Source organism: Xenopus laevis, chromosome 5L, assembly GCF_017654675.1.
Source record: "Xenopus laevis strain J_2021 chromosome 5L, Xenopus_laevis_v10.1, whole genome shotgun sequence".
NCBI lineage: Eukaryota > Metazoa > Chordata > Amphibia > Anura > Pipidae > Xenopus > Xenopus laevis.
Genome location: NC_054379.1, coordinates 92,063,739 through 92,085,129, shown reverse-complemented (window position 1 = coordinate 92,085,129; position 21,391 = coordinate 92,063,739). Strand labels below are relative to the sequence as shown.

The window sequence follows — 21,391 nt, the reverse complement described above, 5'->3', positions numbered from 1 at the left end:
ATGCATTTTGAACAATGTTTTACAACAGTGGTTTCACTTTTAGTATATTTCATATTAATATATCCCCTCATCCTATCCTATTGTAGGCATGTCTGTCCTACATATTGTTTGAAACATTTTTACAGGAAAATAGATTATATTTTATATATTACATTTATAGAAATTGCATTAGTAATCACTATTTCATGTTGACAAAAGTATTAGTAATTGCAGTGAAAAGTTGCAAACACCCTTCCATCATCCCTTTAATAAAGGTCAGACCCTGTGTGAGCCACAACTATAAGAACTGCTGAGTTACTCATTAAAACCCTGATAGTTTTCTAGCAATTACATTTATTAACACTTCCTTAACTGTCACAGACAGTTCCCTGTTTGGAAACTTTTTTCAGCAGTTGAACACCAATCTGATATATAAGGTTGTATATGGTGTTTGAGCCAAGCAGCAGTGCTGATCTTTAAAACCCCTTTAAATCATTTATCCCCAATACAAATGAAAAGGAGTTAAAAATCTACTTGGTAAAAATCAGTGCACAGTCATTAATCAACACCCAAAGTTCAACCATAGTATTCATTTAGGCAGCTTATTACTCTTAAGAACTAAGAAAAAGGGCACCCACAGATAGTTATAGCCCGACTGCACATTTATTCTCATATCCCTGTCCCCTCGATTAAAGGAGAAGAAAAGGTTAAAACTAAGTAAGATTTATCAGAAAGGTCTATATAAATACACCAGCAAACACTCAAAGTAATGCTGCTACTCTGTCAAAAGAAACACCACATTTCTTTCCTTCTATTGTGTATACATGGACTTCTGTATCTGACTTCCTGTTTTCAGCATAAACCTCCAGGGCTAGGGCTTGAGCATGCTCAGTTTGCTCTTCCCCCTCCCTTCTCTGCTGTAATCTGAGCCCAGAGCTATAAGTGAGCAAGGAGAGACTCAGGCAGGAAGTGATGTCACACCAATTTAATATGGCAGCTGCTATCCTAAACAGAGAGCGTTTGTAGAGTTGTTTACTCAGGTATGGTAAAGCATTCTGCAGAATATATATAGCGTTCTAGCTTGCACTATTGTGGCTAATCTATTTGCAATAAACTGCTTCGGTAGCTTTCCTTCTGCTTTAATTGTACATTTCTACAATCGTATTTAACATCTAGCTATTTTCTATTTTACCTGCCACTGGAGAATACTATAATAAATGTTACTTTCTGCTCGTTATGCCCTCACTGCCCACTTTTCCCTAGTATTTTAGACATGTAGTTATGATCTGAAAGTTTTTAAAGAACAAACTCTGCTTAGTTTATAAGATAACTAATGGAAATTGATATGTACAGTATATAGCAGTGTATTACACAGCAATGCCACCTCTTGTCTTAAGGATGTGCCAGTATTAAATGCTAAGATTTAATTGATTCTTTATGTAGCGTAACACAATAAATGTAATTGTAACATCTGTGTCAACACTTCTTGCATGTGGTTCTAGCAGTAACATTCAAAAACTCTGCTAACAAACGCTAAGCTGAAATCCGAAATGCAATCAGAATACAGAAACTTAAGTTACATGGAAACAAAGATCATTTTCCAAATTTTAAATTTCAAAAACTTTAGAAGTAAGCAACCTGTTACTATTATACAGTAATTAACCTGAGTTTCAACATCTTTTAACAACACAGGCCATCTTCTATCTGTGCCATTTGATTAAGGAAATGTTGCTATAGCACTGGAGTGTTGCAATGATTCTGAGTGCTGACAGAAGCCATCTATCCATGGGCTTGCAGATGATATTATATGATATAGATGATTTTGCTGGTAATAGGTATTTACTAATATATCTGAGGGACATTGAGTTATTTTAGTTTGCTGATGTCTGCAGCTTGGTGGTTTGTCGCTCAGGGATTCCTTATTGTACTGACTTCCACCTCTTAGGCTTGTTAGTCTAATTCTTTCAGATACCTGACATAAGTGTTCCTATACCTCTAGGGTACATTTTTAGCAGTGTACGAGGTACAGAGATTTTGCTACTCATTACTAGTAAGGCTGAAGAAACTGTTCAATAATATTTTTTTCTTCTTAACAATGATATTTATATCAATTAGCAAACACGTGTATTCCTTTGGGTTAAATTACCTGAATGTTGGACCCTCTTAAGTAGCATAACATATAAGGGTAGAAAGCTACAACAGTGCACACAATGTGGAAAAGCTGTGAAGCAAGCAGTAATTGGGTAACCCCTGGCCCACATTTCTAAACTGGGAATTGTTAAGAAACTATGGTGTATTAAAGCTAAACAGGCTCTGTCAAATCTGGGGAGGCATTACATTAGAGATGGTTAGGCATGGCAGTAAGGGCTCCAGGGAGTTGAAGTGGGGAAAAACTTGAGCTTTGCTGGTAGGGCAAATCCTTTATATATCACTTCTAAACTATCTGCAGATGTGTCTTTCTTGTTATACAAATAACATTTAGTCAATGTATCTCCAAGTTTTGCTTTATTACATATTAACATTGGTGAGTTATTTTCTAGCCCCCCTGTCTGATTCTTCAGCAAAACAAATGAACAAGTTGTTGTTTTTATTTATGGCTGCCTCCAAAAAAGCTTTATTTTAGAACTGGTTAAAAAAAAAGAGTGGCCCTCTATAACTGATAGAATTTCTTACCTTAATCAAATTAGCTTGCAGGAAGCTATTAAAGCAAAAACAAGCAAAGCAACATTCAAACTGATGTTTAAAAAAACATGGTCACTTTATTTTGATTTTATAGACTCTACAAATAAAGATCAGATTTTTTAAAACATATTAAAACAGATATGTTTGATTTCTCCTATTTAAGCCAACCAAGTTAGTGTTTCTTCAGGAAACAATAGTTCATTATTTTAATTTCCTTTTTCATCCACTGGGCTTAATTCTGTTTAATTCAGTTTGGTATGTTAACCTACCTGTTTGGTTCATTTGTTAATTGTATTCATAATTTTCTTTTACTCTGTCCTCAGTTTTTAAGGGCAAGGTTGCTCTTGTTCTTACGCTTATGTCTGAAAACATGTAACCTTGCATGTTTTATTGTAAAACTTCAATAACATGTCACAATAAGACGCCTAAATTATATCTGACAAATCATTTTTATACAGGTGCACAGTTTTTAGGTTTTTCTTTACAGAAATGTTTTTACCCACATGCCCTCCTATATTTAGATATACACAGATAAAACAGTGAGAATTGTGCATCATAAGTCTAAAGAAACCAAAAATCAGTTTAGCGGTCTGCAGGGATGCAGCACCAATGTGGCAAGATGAGATATTCCGGAATTTGGCTCTTCTAGTGCAGAGAGAGCAATTGTGCTCTAGCATTCTGGCCCTCTCCGCTGCCCTCGTGGACCCTTCCGGTGTGAAAAAGGTGAGCAAACGGAGAAGGGGGCAGCAGCAACAGCAAGCGGCGGAGGGGCCAGGATCGCCCCTGGCGGTCTGAAAATAATTTACTGAATAGAAATGTGATCAAAAGGGAAAACATCATGTTAAAGGAATTGTTCAGTGTAAAAATAAAAACTGGGTAAAATAAAAAATGTTTCTGATATAGCTAGTTAGCTACAAATGTAATCTTTATAGGCTAGGGTGAACTGATGTATACTATAATAGCTAGGACCTGCCTGCTTTATACATCTCGAATTCTGAGTAGGGATGTAGCGAACGTCGGAAAAAAAGTTCGCGAACATATTCGCGAACTTGCGCAAAAATGCGAGCGGTTCGCGAACGGTTCGCGAACCCCATAGACTTCAATGGGAAGGCGAACTTTAACATCTAAAAAAGACATTTCTGGCCAGAAAAATGATTTTAAAGTTGTTTAAAGGGTGCAACGACCTGGACAGTGGCATGCCAGAGGGGGATCAAGGGCAAAAATGTATCTGAAAAATCTGCCTGTGTGTGCTTGGAAGAGATAGTGTAGGGGGAGAGCTGTTAGTGATTTCAGGGACAGATGATAGTAAGTTTGCTGGCTAGTAATCTGCTTGATACTGCTCTGTATTGGAGGGACAGAAGTCTGCAGGGATTTGAGGGACATTTTAGCTTAGGTAGCTTTGCTGGCTAGTAATCTACTGTTCTCTTTAAACAACTGCCATACGTTGACCTTGTAGGCATTGTTTGCCCAGTTTTTTTTGGACGCAGCCACTGAAGCACAGTTGCCAGAAAAAATATGCCATATAAATGCTGAAAATAGTCATTTTTTGCCATACGTTGACCTTGTAGGCATTGTTTGCCCAGTTTTTTTGGTCGCAGCCACTGAAGCACAGTTGCCAGAAAAAATATGCCATATAAATGCTGAAAATAGTAATTTTTTGCCATATACGTTGAGTCAACGTATGGCAAAAAATGACTATTTTCAGCATTTATATGGCATATTTTTTCTGGCCTCTGTGCTTCAGTGGCTGCGGCCAAAAAAACTGGGCAAACAATGCCTACAAGGTCAACGTCGTTGACCTTGTAGGCATTGTTTGCCCAGTTTTTTTGGCCGCAGACACTGAAGCACAGAGGCCAGAAAAAATATGCCATATAAATGCTGAAAATAGTCATTTTTTTGGTCGCAGCCACTGAAGCACAGTTGCCAGAAAAATTATGCCATATAAATGCTGAAAATATAAATTTTTTTGGTTGCAGCCACTGAAGCACAGAGGCCAGAAAAATTATGCCATATAAATGCTGAAAATATGCATTTTTTTGGTTGCAGCCACTGAAGCACAGAGGCCAGAAAAATTATGCCATATAAATGCAGAAAATATGCATTTTTTTGGTCGCAGCCACTGAAGCACAGTTGCCAGAAAAATTATGCCATATAAATGCTGAAAATATAAATTTTTTTGGTTGCAGCCACTGAAGCACAGAGACCAGAAAAATTATGCCATATAAATGCTGAAAATATGCATTTTTTGGTTGCAGCCACTGAAGCACAGAGGCCAGAAAAATTATGCCATATAAATGCAGAAAATATGCATTTTTTTGGTTGCAGCCACTGAAGCACAGAGGCCAGAAAAATTATGCCATATAAATGCAGAAAATATGCATTTTTTTGGACGCAGCCACTGAAGCACAGTTGCCAGAAAAAATATGCCATATAAATGCTGAAAATAGTCATTTTTTGCCATACGTTGACCTTGTAGACATTGTTTGCCCAGTTTTTTTGGTTGCAGCCACTGAAGCACAGAGGCCAGAAAAAATTAAACCAGTAGGGTTTGCACCCTAGTTTGTAACGGTGGCGGAGGGAGGAGGACGCTAAAGGACAGCTGTGTGTGGAGTCATGAGGCTTGAAGAGAAGGACAGCTGCATAGAAGTCAGAACAAGTCTTCCGGCGTGCAGTAACCCTCCGAGATCCACCCCTCATTCATTTTAATAAAGGTCAGGTAATCGACACTTTTGTGACCTAGGCGAGTTCTCTTCTCAGTTACAATCCCTCCTGCTGCACTGAAGGTCCTTTCTGAGAGCACACTTGAGGCTGGGCAAGACAAGAGGTTCATGGCAAATTGTGACAGCTCTGGCCACAGATCAAGCCTGCGCACCCAGTAGTCCAGGGGTTCATCGCTCCTCAGAGTGTCGATATCTGCAGTTAATGCCAGGTAGTCCGCTACCTGCCGGTCGAGGCGTTCTTTGAGGGTGGATCCAGAAGGGTTGTGGCGCTGCCTTGGACAGAAAAACATTTGCATGTCTGACGTTACAGACTGGCCAAAGGGCTTTGTCCTTGCAGGTGTGCTCGTGGCAGGATTACTGGCACCTCTGCCCCTGGAATGTTGATGAGTTCCTGAAGTGACATCACCCTTAAAAGCATTGTACAACATGTTTTGCAGGCTGGTTTGTAAATGCCGCATCTTTTCGGACTTGTGGTATGTTGGTAACATTTCTGACACTTTATGCTTGTACCGAGGGTCTAGTAGCGTTGCGACCCAGTACAGGTCCTTCTCCTTAAGCCTCTTGATACGGGGGTCCTTCAACAGGCATGACAGCATGAAAGACCCCATTCTCACAAGGTTGGATGCAGAGCTATCCATCTCCGCTTCCTCATTATCAAGGACTGCATCATCCACGGTCTCCTCCCCCCAGCCACGTACAAGACCAGGGGTCCCCAAAAGGTCACCACTAGCCCCCTGGGAAGCCTGCTCCTGTTGGTCCTCCTCCTCCTCCTCCACAAAGCCACCTTCCTCCTCTGACTCCACTTCTGGCACCTCTCCCTGCGTTGCAGCAGGTGCCTGGGTTCGTTCTGGTGATTCCGACCAGAAATCGTGCGCTTCCAGCTCCTCGTCACGCTGGTCTACAGCCTCATCTGTCACTCGTCGCACGGCACGCTCCAGGAAGAAAGCGAAGGGTATTAGGTCGCTGATGGTGCCTTCGGTGCGACTGACCATATTTGTCACCTCTTCAAAAGGTCGCATGAGCCTGCAGGCATCGCGCATAAGCACCCAGTAACGGGGGAAAAAAATCCCCAGCTCTGCAGATCCAGTCCTACCACCCAGTTCAAAAAGGTACTCGTTGACGGCCCTTTGTTGTTGCAGCAGACGTTCCAACATAAGGAGCGTTGAATTCCAGCGAGTCTGGCTGTCAGAAATCAAACGCCTGACTGGCATGTTGTAGCGCTGCTGAATGTCAGCAAGGCGTGCCATGGCTGTGTAGGAACGTCTGAAATGGGCCGACACCTTTCTGGACTGGGTGAGAACGTCCTGGAATCCTGGGTACTTGGAGACAAAACGTTGGACTATTAAATTTAACACATGTGCCATGCAGGGCACATGTGTTAAATTGCCCAGTCTCAACGCTGCCAACAGATTGCTTCCATTGTCACACACCACTTTTCCGATCTGCAGTTGGTGTGGGGTCAGCCACCGATCGGCCTGTGACTGCAGAGATGACAGGAGTACAGATCCGGTATGGTTTTTGCTTTCCAGGCACGTCATCCCCAAGACAGCGTGACAACAGCGTACCTGGCACGTCGAATAGCCTAGGGGGAGCTGGGGGTGCACAGGTGTGGAGGAGGAGAAGGAGGACCCAGCAGCAGAGTAAGAAGAAGAAGAGGAAGAAGACGAGGTAGAGAGCGATGGAGGAGTAGAGGTGGTGGCAGAACCGCGTGCAATCCGTGGCGGTGACACCAACTCCACTGTTGTTGTTGAGCTACCCATTCCCTGCTTCCCAGCCATTACCAAGTTCACCCAGTGGGCAGTGTAGGTGACATACCTGCCCTGACCATGCTTGGAGGACCATGCGTCAGTAGTCATATGGACCTTTGGCCCAACACTAAGTGACAGAGATGCGGTAACTTGGCTCTGCACATGTTGGTACAGGTGTGGTATTCCCTTTTTAGAAAAAAAATTGCGGCTGGGTACCTTCCACTGCGGTGTCCCAATTGCTACAAATTTGCGGAAGGCCTCAGAGTCCACCAGCTGGTATGGTAAAAGCTGGCGGGCTAAGAGTGCAGACAAGCCAGCTGTCAGACGCCGGGCAAGGGGGTGACAGTCAGACATTGGCTTCTTACGCTCAAACATGGCCTTCACAGAAACTTGGCTGGTGGCAGATGACTGGGAATGGGAACAGGTGGTCAAGGTGGAAGGCGGAGTGGAGGGTGGTTCAGACGGGTCAAGGAGAGCAGAGGTAGAGCAGTAAGATGCTGGACCAGAAGGAGTGTGGCTTTTAGTTTGCCTGTTGCCTTTGAGGTGTTGCTCCCAAAGTGCTTTGTGCTTGCCGCTCATGTGCCTTCGCATAGAAGTTGTACCTATGTGGCTGTTGGGCTTACCAAGGCTCAGTTTCTGACTGCACTCATTGCAAATTACAATGCTTTTGTCAGAGGCACACACATTAAAAAAATCCCACACTGCTGACTTTTTGGAAGTGTGCGATCTGGCGGTAACAGTAGAAGTTGGCGGCATTGGCGGCAATGGCGGGTGCGTTGGCCGGCTGAACACAGGTGCCGATACATGTTGTTGCCCTACTGATCCCTGCGGGCTGTCCTCCCTGCTTCTTCTAAGTCTTATTCTCCTACTGCCTCTCTGACTCTCCGTCTCTCCATCTGAACTACCCTCCTCTTGCTCTCTTCTACTAGGCACCCACAAAACATCAATCTCCTCATCATCATTCTCCTCAGATGCATCAATTTCTTCTGACACATCACAGAAGGAAGCAGCAGCGGGGACCTCCTCCTCATCACTCATTATGTCCATCTCTGTCGTGTTCTCTGCCAGAATTAAATCTGGTGTAACGTCCTCATCTCCTTCATCTTCTTCTGGCAATAATGGTTGCGCATTACTCAGTTCAAGAAACTCATGGGAAAATAACTCCTCTGACTCCAGTGAAGAAGGGGCACCGGTGGTGGAGGAAGTGTTACGTGGGGTGGCCATAGCAGTGGAGGATGAGGAGGATGTTGTGGTAAAGTTAGAAACGGTAGAGGATGGGGTGTGCTGTGTAAGCCAGTCAACTACCTCTTCAGCATTTTGGGAGTTCAGGGTCATTGGCTTTTTAAAACTGGGCAATTTGCTAGGGCCACAGGATTGCATAGCAGCACGGCCCCTAGCACGGCCTCTGCGTGGCGGCCTGCCTTTGCCTGGCATTATTTTTAAAAAAACAACAACAACAAAAACTCAGTTGGTTTTTCTGGAAACGATAATACACACAGCTAGATGGCAGTTTGAAGAAAACAGTGTGCAAATAATGCCTACAAGATCAACGTATACACTACTACAGCGGTGGATACGGATTACGTAAAATATATGAATGCTGCTTGAAAAAAAGTAACTCAAGTGGTTTTTCTAGAGACGATAATATTATCAATATTTAGACAAAATGTGAACAAGCTCACACAGCTAGATGGCGGTTTGAAGAAAACACTGTGCAAATACTGCCCACAAGATCAACGTATACACTACTACAGCGGTGGATACGGATCTCGTAAAATTTATTATGGCTGCTTGAAAAAAGTCACTCCGGTCTTTTTTCTGGAGACGGTAATATTATGGATATTTAGACAGAATGTGAACAAGGTCACACAGCTAGATGGCAGTTGGTTGAATAACACACTGGGCAAAAAATGCCTACAGGGCAAATAATGCCTAAAAGGTCAACTTATACACTACTACAGCGATGGATACGGATTACGTAAAATATATTATGGCTGCTTGAAAAAAGTCACTCCGGTGTTTTTTCTGGAGACGGTAATATTATGGATATTTAGACAGAATGTGAACAAGGTCACACAGCTAGATGGCAGTTGGTTGAATAACACACTAGGCAAAAAATGCCTACAGGGCAAATAATGCCTAAAAGGTCAATTTATACACTAATACAGCGATGGATACGGATTACGTAAAATATATTATGGCTGCTTGAAAAAAGTCACTCCGGTGTTTTTTCTGGAGACGGTAATATTATGGATATTTAGACAGAATGTGAACAAGGTCACACAGCTAGATGGCAGTTGGTTGAATAACACACTGGGCAAAAAATGCCTACAGGGCAAATAATGCCTAAAAGGTCAATTTATACACTAATACAGCGATGGATACGGATTACGTAAAATATATTATGGCTGCTTGAAAAAAGTCACTCCGGTGTTTTTTCTGGAGACGGTAATATTATGGATATTTAGACAGAATGTGAACAAGGTCACACAGCTAGATGGCAGTTGGTTGAATAACACACTGGGCAAAAAATGCCTACAGGGCAAATAATGCCTAAAAGGTCAACTTATACACTACTACAGCGATGGATACGGATTACGTAAAATATATTATGGCTGCTTGAAAAAAGTCACTCCGGTGTTTTTTCTGGAGACGGTAATATTATGGATATTTAGACAGAATGTGAACAAGGTCACACAGCTAGATGGCAGTTGGTTGAATAACACACTGGGCAAAAAATGCCTACAGGGCAAATAATGCCTAAAAGGTCAACTTATACACTACTACAGCGGTAGTAAAATAAAAAAAAGTAAAATAAAAAAAAAATGAATATTAAAAAAAAAAATTAAAGTTGGTGCTGCTGAACTACTAGGAGCAGCAGATTAGCACACCAGTCCCACTCCCCAACACTGCTAGACTAATAGCACTGGGCTCTTATAGTAGTAGTAGTAGTAGTAGTAAAACAACAAAAAAATAAATAAAAGCAGTCCTTACAAGGACTACTGTTATTGCAGCAGTCAGCAGATGAGATCAGAAGCAGGACAGCTGCCCACTGCAGCTACATACAGAGCACTGCAGTAGAAGGTAGATTACTAGCCAGCAAAGCTACCTAAGCTTAAATGTCCCTCAAACCCCTGCAGACTTCTGTCCCTCCAATAACAGAGCAGTATCAAAACGATTACTAGCCAGCAAACTTTCAACTGTCCCTGAAATCACTAACAGGCAGCAGCTCTCTCCCTACACTATCTCTTCAGCACACACAGGCAGAGTGAAAAAACGCTGCAGGGCTTCGGTTTTTATAGGGAAGGGGAGTGGTCCAGGGGAGAGCTTCCTGATTGGCTGCCATGTACCTGCTGGTCTGGGGTGAGAGGGCAAAAAAAAGCGCCAACAATGGCGAACCCAAAATGGCGAACGTCGCGCGACGTTCGCGAACTTCCGGCGAGCGCGAACACCCGATGTTCGCGCGAACAAGTTCGCCGGCGAACAGTTCGCGCCATCTCTAATTCTGAGTTAATTAGCAACTTGAAAGGGGGCCACATGGGACATAACTGTTCAGTGAGTTTGCTTTTGATCCATGCAGGACAGATTCAAAAGCAAACAGTTTTGACCCATATGGCACCTTGGTTACTGCCTGGTAATCAATCAGTGGAAACCAAAAGAGCTGCAAAGCAGGAAGTAGTGTTCTGGCTATTATGTTACACATCCAGTCACCAGTCCCTAGTTTTTATTTTTACACTGAACTGTTCTTTTAAACAAATTAAGGAATGAGAATACATTGATCCAATACAGTTATTAGGAAAAAACATATGACAGTTGAACATAAAGTGCCCAACTATAGGTTAAGCTTATATAAGTTAATGTGTCTCATAGGTTAATGTCCCCTTTGGCTTCATGCCCTAGCATTGCCTCATTTCCTTGTTGCTAGGTTAGACCCCATGTAACCATTTGAACTTATTTACATACCCAGTTCATTGGCCCTCAGGTTCATGACCATTTTCTGTATCACTGCTAACATAGTGCTTTGCAGGGGGATGTCCTTCCTCTTTGGCCTGCACCAGTTGATCCTCCACTGATCCTGGAGTCAGCAAGGCTCCAGAAGTGTTAGGCCTTAAAGTGACAACCCCTTTAGATAAGTCGGGGAACAATAGCTAGTGTGTAGGATAGCCACTGTTATAGCACTCTATAGGAGAGTTAGTCAGTGAGCATTAGCTAGCAAGAGTAGCTTTAAGCTCCATCAAGGAGGATAGAAGGGAGTAGCTCTGCTGGCCTGTAGTGAAGGAACTGCAATACTGACAAGGTTAGTGTTCTATCCCTGTTCCACGTCTATTGTAGGGATCAGATCATATGAGGTACTGACAACCTGGAAGGTGAATAATTTCAACTCCCCCTGCTATTTCTTCAGTGGTGCCATTCTGTCTGTATATGCTACACCTGTGATTGTACCTGGCATTATTCATCTACTGTACCTCATGTGCTGTGAGTATTCATAACCCTGTGGCGCTCTATATTGAATAAAGCCTGTTCTGTTACTGTTTTGCATCCATTTTCTTTTATTTTACATCTTTGGCAGCATAGAGGTGTAGTTCAACAACACCATCAGGTGCTCCATCCTCTTAGAGAAGGCCCATCTAGTTGGTAATTGACTTTCCAAGCCAAAATAGGGCTCTGTGCTTAGTTTCAGCTTCCTCTACAACTATAATGCTGATTGTCTTAGTGCTGTATTGGTGAGGGACAGTAGGGGTGAGGCACATATGCATTTCTACCTCCCGCCTGCTAAATTATTTATCATTCAGTTAGGGAATGGCGGAGATCTCATTGACTCTTAGTGGCAGATTCTGCAGCTATAAAAAAGCCTGCCTAAGGGGCAGATTTATCAAGGATCGAAGTGAAAATTCTAATAAAAAAATTTGAATTACAAGCTATTTTTTGTGTACTTCGACTAGGGAATAGTCTAAATTGGATTTGAATTTGAAAAAAACCCGAAAATTAGAATAGCCAAAATTATCACGTACTGTCTTTAAAAAATTGACTTCGACCATTCACCATCTAAAACCTGCCAAATTGCTGTTTTAGCCTATGGGGCACCTCCTAGAACCCATTTGGAGTCAATTGGTGGACTTTGAAAAATTTTTTTTTTAGAAAAACATTGAATCGAATACGATGTTACTTCGATTCGTACAATTCGGATTCAAGCGAAAACGGCCTATTCACCGGAAAAAAAAAACTTTGATTTTTTATTCAATACATTTTGGTTGGTCTTTTTTTTAATTCGACCCTTGATAAATCTGCCCCTTATGTGCTTTCAAATTCCAAATGCCTTATTGTCATGCATGCTTATGTATACAAGCAGAAATAAATTTAGTATAATTTAGTATAATTTCACAGAGAAATGTAATTTTAAATCAAATTACTAATATTTTTTTTTTAATTATGCAATGTAAGAGTTAAACTTTGTATTTTAAATGTATTTTTTTAACCAGACACTGGTGTTATTTTGGGGGGCTTAAAAAGTTTTGTAACTGCAGCAAATATAGCTGATGCGAGGGCTGGTCCTGCTAAGAGAGATGATCTGTGGGGTAAAAAAAAAATGACATACTGGGAGCTGAGTGTGAGCTAGCTGTAAGCATTGAATTTATCTAACATTAAAGGGGTGGTTCACCTTTACGTTAACTTTTAGTACATTATAGAATGGCGAATTATATGCAACTTTTCAATTAGCCTTCCTTATTTATTTTTCATCATTTTTTAATTATTTGTCCTCTTCTGCTGACTCTTTCCAGCTTTCAAATTGGGGTCACTGACCCCATCAAAAAAACAAATGCTCTGTAAGGCTACAAATGTATTGTTATTGCTACTTTTTAATCCTCACCTTTCTATTCAGGCCTCTCTATTCATATTCCGGTCTCTTATTCATATCAATGCATGGTTGCTATGGTAATTTTGACCCAAGCAACCAGACTGCTGAAATAGCAAACTGGAGAGCTGCTGAATAAAAAGCTAAATAACTCAAAAACCACAAACAATAAAAAATGAAAACCGATTGCAACTTGTCTCAGAATGTCACTCTCTACATTAATAACAGCTAATTTAAAGCTGAACAACCCCTTTATGTGCTCTTACAGAAAACTATGCTACTGAATGAAGATGAAAAAGTATATTTTATATTAACCTGCACTGCTTCTAAACATTTATTTTGTAATTTTTAAAGTTATGGACATTTTTCAATGACACAAAACAATGCTATGGGCCAGGAGGCGCTGTGACCACGTCCTGTCACACTCTGGTATAGTGAGTGACAAGGGGTGGATCTTCCTCTTGCTGATGCTGATCCAGCTGGGTGTGCCCAGGAAAGCCTGGGTACAGCAAGGCCCAGAAAGCCATGTGCCCTAGAGGGACTGGGTCTTCTAGTGTCTAAGTTGGGGAGCAGGGAACGCCGTGAATGAGGTTAGCTAAACAGGGTTAGTTCTATCATAGACTCTCTAAGAGAGTAAGGTAGAGAGGACAGGTAGTAAGAGCAGATGGAGCTACATCGAGGATTGTTGTAGGGAGTAGCTTCCAAGGCGTTTGAATTGACTGGAGTGAAGGGGCCACAGTGGATAGGGTGTTAGGATTAGAAAGGTGTTCTCCCGAGTCCCGACCACTCCACAGGGTGGGAGCCGTACCACTCTGAGGTATATTGCAGAAGAAAATGGATGTACTAACTGACCAGTGTCGGACTGGGACACCAGGGACCCACCCAAAAACCCTAGACCAGGGGCCCACAAAAAGACCTTAGATCAGGAGCCCACTCTCAGTACTAGTATAATTGCTCTCCTCACGCAACCTCTATTCTGCTAGTCTCTTTTCTTTACATGATATAATCTATTATTCAATCTATTTAGTCTCTGTTCTCATACAAATAGGTAATTGCCATGAAATATGCCAAATGTTTTCAAGCAGGAGGGCCCACTGACACCTGGGCCCACCAGGAGTTTTCCTGGTATCCCTGTGGACCAGTCCGACACTGTACCTTACTACCTTGCCTGATGGGAGTAACTGTCTCTGCTTTATGCTGTAACCTGTATGCCTTGTACCTCTGTAAGTAAACACTCGGCTCATTTGTCTTGTACAAATAAACAGTTATTCGTTTGGTTTATCACAAGAATCCCCTGGCGCCCATTATTTCTATTTGGTGTAGCAAAGTAGCGTGAGAGTTATAGTTAAACTACTGCACCTGGGAAATCTTCCATGTAGCGAAGGCCCTAGCCTGAAGTGTTTTAAGTCGCATGTAACCCATGCTCTAACAACTAGCTGGACATTAACCACTTTTTGGTCTGCCTAGTCAGATTAGCGTTGCAATAACATATTAGGTATTTGATCTCTTATTCGGAAAACCAACATTCGGAAAACCAACATTTAGATATCTCCAATTACAGAAAGGCCATCTCGCACAGAGTCCATTTTAAGAAATAATCTCTCTGTGATAATAAAACAGTGCATCATACTTAATCCTAACTATACTGCATGTATCCATATTGATGGCTCAAAAATCCAAATGGGTTTATTTAAGCTTTAAAATGTTTTTTAGTACACAGGTTATGGTTATTGAAATGATGGAAAACCCCTTATCTGAAAAACCCCAGGTCGAAAGCATAATACAGAATGCTCAGATAATGGATAATGGATCTTTCTGTAATATGGGTCTTCATACCTTAAGTCTACAAAAAAATCAGTTAAACAATAGGCTTGGATTCAAGTACAAGGTGTCGTTTTATTATTACAGAGAAAAGGAAATTTGTAAAAATGAGAATTGTTTGGATAAAATGGAGTCTATGGGAGATGGCCTTCCCATAGGTCAGAGCTTTCTGGATAATGGGTTTCCAGATAACGGATCCTATACCTGTATGAATTTACTGCATTTAAGTCAGTAAGATTATGTACATTTATATATGATAAATAATCTTTCCTTTCTTTCATAGAAGCTTATGTAATGTAAGGGTTAAGCAACCAAAGAAAACAATCTTCACATATTGTTCCAGTTCACCCAACTTGTTTCTATGTTGGGATTTAATGGAAAATGAAATATTTAATGACAGCACTCTGGGAAAGGAAGCAAAAATGAGCCCTGCTCACCCATGACTATCTGTTTCTGTTCTCCTCTGGGCATGAAGAGATTCTGCTAGCTCAGCACAAGAACACACAGTCACTGATTCCTGTTATGTTCCCAAACTGACAGAAACAGTTTTTCAAGCAAATTTCTATATGAATACATAACAGCGTTGGTTCAGAGCAGAAAGCATCAACTTCTGTGCAGCTCTGTGCAGCTCTTCCCTATTTTGGAAATCCATACAATTATTCATTTTAACATTGGAAATCAATTCATACATAAGAATGCTGACATTTTGGTTACAGTTATTACTTATACTGCTAAAGAAATAAATATTTGAACCAATAAACAAAAGGGCACAGGATAATTATGTAAGGTAATAATGATGCTGTTATAGAGGATGATGGATGCACTACATTTTGGATCTGATTTGGGGATTTAGACGGCTTCCAATACCTATATCAAAAATAACCACTCTTAAAAAAATATCATCTTTGATACAACTTATGCACCTTTTAGACTTAATAATAAAATCAATATGATGCAATGAAATCAACATGCTAATGTTTATAGATCAGTAACAGATTGAGGAGTGCAGGCACCTATGATATTAAGGAGGGTATTTACTAAAACTCAAATTTATCCAATTTTTTTTATTAAAACAAAGTCGACCTAAATCCCATCCACAAATTTAACTCAAAAATCAGCTCAAAAAAGTCAGTGTGGGAAAAGTCTTGACAACATCATGCAACAATTCCAATCGTATGAATTTTTAGAGTTTGATGCCCAAATCGTATGACTTTTTGAAAACCTTCTTTTAGACTTTTACAGATTACTGTATGAAAGCCAGTGCAGATCACGACATCTTCACATTGTAAAAGGGACATCTGCCATTGACTTCTACATGACCTTGACAGGTTTTAGCTGGAGTATTTTCATATTTGAATTTTTAGCAGCCTTGGGGTATAATAAACCTAAAAATTTAAATTTTCCCCTTTAAAAACTTGACCAGAAAAAAACGAGTTTTAATAAAAAGGCCCCTAAAACTATCAATACTTGTCAGCTGGAAGCTGTAGCCTGCATATCCCTGTCAAATTCATAAAACATTCAGTTCAGTTATTGGCAATTTTACCTCTAAGGGAACACAAATGTTGAGGCCAGCGCCCACAACACAATCTACTTTTGTGTAAGTGACTACTGTTCCCATATATTGACTGGAAAGACTACTGGAACTAAAGTCAGATAAGCTGCACATGCCTTAACATAATTTAAATAACAATGGAGGGGTAATTATGAGTGGGGTATTTATTCCTATTTTCAAGATAAAAATACTAGGAAAATATAAATATTTGTAACATAAAAAGTTCACATTGTAATTATAAAGGACATCATCATCATCATAAATGTGCACAACTGGAATATTGGTTACCTGCAGTGCATACAAAAAAATCATTAATATAACAATAACGTAATGGTTTCAAGGGGTTTATTCAGAAATTTCATATGAGCGCTTTATAATTCAATCATAATTTGTTATATCAAGAGTAGACATCAGTGAGCTACTGCTCCCAGTAGTTTGCCATATGAGCCATATAGTAATAATTCCTTGGGAACCCCAATTAAAAAATTGTTGAAGAAGATAAAGGGTTTCCAAAAAGCATGATTTCAACATTGATCAGCCCAAATTATATGAGCAGGGAGAGACCATTTCTACCAAGTGTGAATAACAAAGGCACTAGTAAGATTTGCTGTGAGAAGCATTGTACGTAGTTATGGGCGAATTTGTCCCGTTTTGCTTAGCTGAATTTTGATGCCGTCAAATTCCCAAATTTATTAGTGGACGGTAAAACGCAGAAATTCGCTGTGAGTTCGTGCCTGGCGAATAAATTCACCGATCACTAATTGTATGTTATCAAATTCCTACAATGAATACGTAATGATCTTAGAAGCAAATCTTTTTTGTCAGTCTGAAATGTACTACAATTTAAGGGCATATTTAAGGATTTCCACCTTTATAATACAGTATTTAATATGAATAGGAAACCACAGATAGTGTGCACCATGCATTCTGATGCGTATTGTGTCTAGTCATCTGTATGCTGGCTACCTGTTCCTTTAAGGGTGATGGTGGGTTATGACACCCACTCTTCTCCAATTCCAGGCTTTATGTTGTAGGCTCTGGTGGGCAGGAGTGGTGTAAAAGTTTGACTACTTGTTGATTCCATCACTGATTTTCTCCTTCTGTACTGCTGCTTATAAGCAATCTTTCCTGATTGTTGATATAAGTATCTCTGGCAACTAGATACATTATCTTGGTTGCATTGGTAGACATTTCACCATTAAGTAAACTTAGTTATACTCTTTGTATTTTGGATCACTGTTAACTAATGAGTTTTCCACCTCCATCCCTTGAGAGTTTTGAAGATCTCCAGATGAAGCTCACTATTTAACGTACTTGTTTTAAAACGATGCTTTATATTATTACTGTGTCTTGTAATTATGGTTATGGCATATATTTTACTTGTTTTAATGCTTACTAGACTCTCCTTTCATTGACTTCCAGGGCCTCACTTTATTGTCTGCTATAAATATAGTCTCATGTATAACTACAATTGGGTTTGAAAACATTATCTCACAATGTGCAGAGCTTAAATCCCCTTCTAAACCTAAAAAGTTAAGCTTTTATAACTCACTTTTTATCAGTGTACTTTATCTCCAGGAGACACAATCTATAAGGCAAATCTTAAAAGTAAAATTAAAAGGGTTATAATTGTTTTGTGGGCAGGACTACGAGAGCAGATATTAGATATTTATAAAGACCTAGTTGGACTCTAGATGATATGAAACTTACTTTGGTATCTTATTATGCTCTTAAATCTGCTCAACAACAGACAGAAGGGAACTTGATAACTTGTAACAATAAAAATCGGGTTCTCGACAGAAAAAAAGATTGATTTCTGTCTGACAGTGATAGAGTCCTCTTCACCAAATGTCTGAAAATTGATTGCACTTAAAGAAATTGTTTAGTGTAAAAATAAAAACTGGGTGCAATATAAAGAATGTTTCTAATATAGTTAGTTAGCCATATAATATATAAAGGCTGGAGATAACAGAACAGGACAATACTTCCTGCTTTGCAGCTCTCTTGGTTTCCACTTATTGGTTACCAGTCAGTAACCAATCAGTGCAAATTCACTGAACAATTATGTCCCATGCAGCCCTCCTTTAAGTCACTGACTAACTCAGAGTCACAGACGTGTTCTTTTATGTTAGACATCAACTTACTCCAGCCTTTATAGATGACATTTTTGGCTAACTAACCATATTGGAAACATTTTTCATTTTGCACAGCCTATCTATTTACCCAGTTTTTATTTTTACACTGAACTTTTCCTTTAAAGCACTGCTTGTAAGCTCTGTGTACATAAGATTATACATACAAACATAAATTAGCCATCATTTATATAACATGTTTTCCATTTGCTGAAAAAGTGATTGACTAAAAGGTACCATGTTTCATTTTTTTCCTTTAAATATTAAGACTCAAAGAACTATAATTCAAACTCTACGACCTTAAAAGTCAATAGACAACATTAAAATGGAACATCTGACATTTCAGTAATAACTGCAGCAATCAAATGGAAATGTTCTAAAATTCTCCAGCTAATAGTCCCATATATCATCCTAAAACCAGAGTAGTTGCGGAAAAGCTGTGTACTAGCCAACAAAGCAAAGCCAAATGAGGCTAACAAAATATAACAGAGATTAGGTGTCACTTTAAAGTATTTCTAACACTGAACAATTTTGTGATGTTGGCAAACACAAAAATTGCAGTATTGGTGTCAAGACACATTTTGAGAAACAAATGCGATGCCTGAACAGTTAATGATAACATCGCAAATTTTCCAAAGTATATAGAATTTCACTACCCAAACAGAATAAAAAGCACAACAACCATAAGCTCTGTGTCTATGGGTTAAGCGGCAACAAATAGCAGCACATCAGTCCATATTTTACTTTGTTTCCAGCCTGTGCATTCCAAAAATAAAACTATTACCTGTTTAATAACGTAATCATTTACAGAAAACTATATTTATATTATATAGATATTATAACATTATTATTATCTTTATAGACGTTAATTTATCTTTTATCTGCATTATTTTCAGAAATTGGCTACTGGAATGAATAGGGTACTGAGGAAAGTTAGCATTTTATTTTTCCCTTTAATCTAATTTCAATATACTAAGTAGATTATGAAGGAACTTACAGTGATTATTGCTTCCTAGTAGTGAAGGTGACCATGGTAGGTTTATTACCAAGAGAAAGGACATGAAATTAACATTTTGTAAGTGTCTATGCCTAAATATGTATTTTATTATCTAGTACTCACAGTATTAAATATATCAATTTAGTACCTGGAAGATACATTGGCATCTATAAAAAGAGAGGGTTGAATGTATTAACCCTTCAAAGCTATGTTACCCTGCCATCAGTGTTACATTTAGCCTGAATCTAATACCATATTTATACCATCAGTCAAAATCTTAGACCTCAGTTAAAAAAAAACAAGTTCCCACTGGGGACATACCAGCTATGCTAAAAGCTTTCAGCAAATATATTTGAGAAAATGGAGATAATCTTATTTTTAGCATCTGCTCTGGAAGAGGAGTATCAAGCTACCAGATTTATAAAAGCAAAGTCATACTAAAATATACAATATTTTGACCATAAAAGCAAAGTATATTTACAAATTACATCTGCCTATCAATATTTTCTGTCATGCATGTCATAATATACATTTTGCACACACTTAGAATGCTGATGGTACTTGACCCATATATTACCAGACACCGAAAGTGACAAACCAATTGAAAGATAAGTAGTAAATTTTGTTTGTTAAACAAACAAAATAGGATTGTTTTGCCTCCAATAAGTATTAACTATATCTTAGGTGGAATCAAGGTGTTTTATTATTACAGAGAAAAAGGAAATCTGCTTAAAAATGTAGAATTATTTGATTAAATGAAGTATATGTGAGATGACCCGTAATTCATATTTTCTAGATAACAGATACCTGTATAGCAATGACCCTCACACAGCAACAGTTTGGCTGCAGGGGTCATTTGAAAGCTTAAAAGAGGCAGAAGAAGAGAGCTATAAGAATAGGATATTTTATAACATACTGAAAGTGAACTTAAAGGTGAACTACCCTTAAATTATGGGTGGGGTGATTTAAAAACCCTGGGGGTATAGAGTGCTCTCTTAGCACCCCTTCCCGTACCTAGTTTGTTGCAGTTTACAGATCAGCAAGTCCATTTTACAGGGGATTTATCTGTGCACTGTTAATCTGAGCTAATTCACAAGAACCAGGAAATTGAACACTGCAACTAGTTTCAATATCTGTTTGCACTGTTTAGCCCAAGAATTAACAAGGGGATTTTTTTAAAAGCCCACTATCATGAAAATAAAAATCAACTTGTTTTTGTGCCCTTTTTATGTTTTAAGAATCATCCTTCCCTGTGATAAGCAACTCTAAGGGGCCCATTTACTTAGTTCGACTGAAGGAATAGAAGAAAAAAAACTTCGACCATCGAATGGGCTACTTCGACCTTCGACTACGACATCGAATCGAACGATTCGAAACTAAAAATCGCTCGACTATTCGACCATTCGATAGTCAAAGTACTGTCTCTATAAGAAAAAACTTCAACACCCTAGTTCGCCACCTAAAATCTACCGAAGTCAATGTTAGCCTATGGGGAAGGTCCACATAGGCTTAGCAATCTTTTTTTGGTCGAACAAAAATCCTTCGATCGATGGATTAAAATCCTTTGAATCGAAAGATTCGAAGAATTTAATCGTTTGATCGAACGATTTTTCGTTCGATCAAACAAATAGCGCTAAATCCTTTGACTTCGATATTCGAAGTCGAAGGATTTAACTTCGACAGTCGAATATCGAGGGTTAATTGACAATATGTCTAGTCCCATGTCAGATTTCAAAATTGAATATAAAAAAATCTGTTTGCTCTTTTGAGAAATGGATTTCAGTGCAGAATTCTGCTGGAGCAGCACTATTAACTGATTCATTTTGAAAAATTATTTTTTCCCATGACAGTATCCCTTTAAGTAAATTTGCCCCTAAGCGTTAATTTTCGTTTTAACTGGAGGTTT

General features: G+C 39.4%; 1 protein-coding gene across 1 annotated transcript in view; it reads right to left on the bottom strand.

Annotated features, from left to right (window-relative positions):
* Positions 1–11,097: 11,097 nt before the first annotated feature.
* LOC108716174 (E3 ubiquitin-protein ligase E3D-like) overlaps positions 11,098–21,391 on the bottom strand; it is a 60,712-nt gene continuing 50,418 nt past the window's right edge. Inside the window, exon 7 of the mRNA XM_041563758.1 lies at positions 11,098–11,277. Coding sequence (XP_041419692.1) covers positions 11,098–11,277 — 180 coding nt within the window. The remainder of the gene's footprint in view (positions 11,278–21,391) is intronic.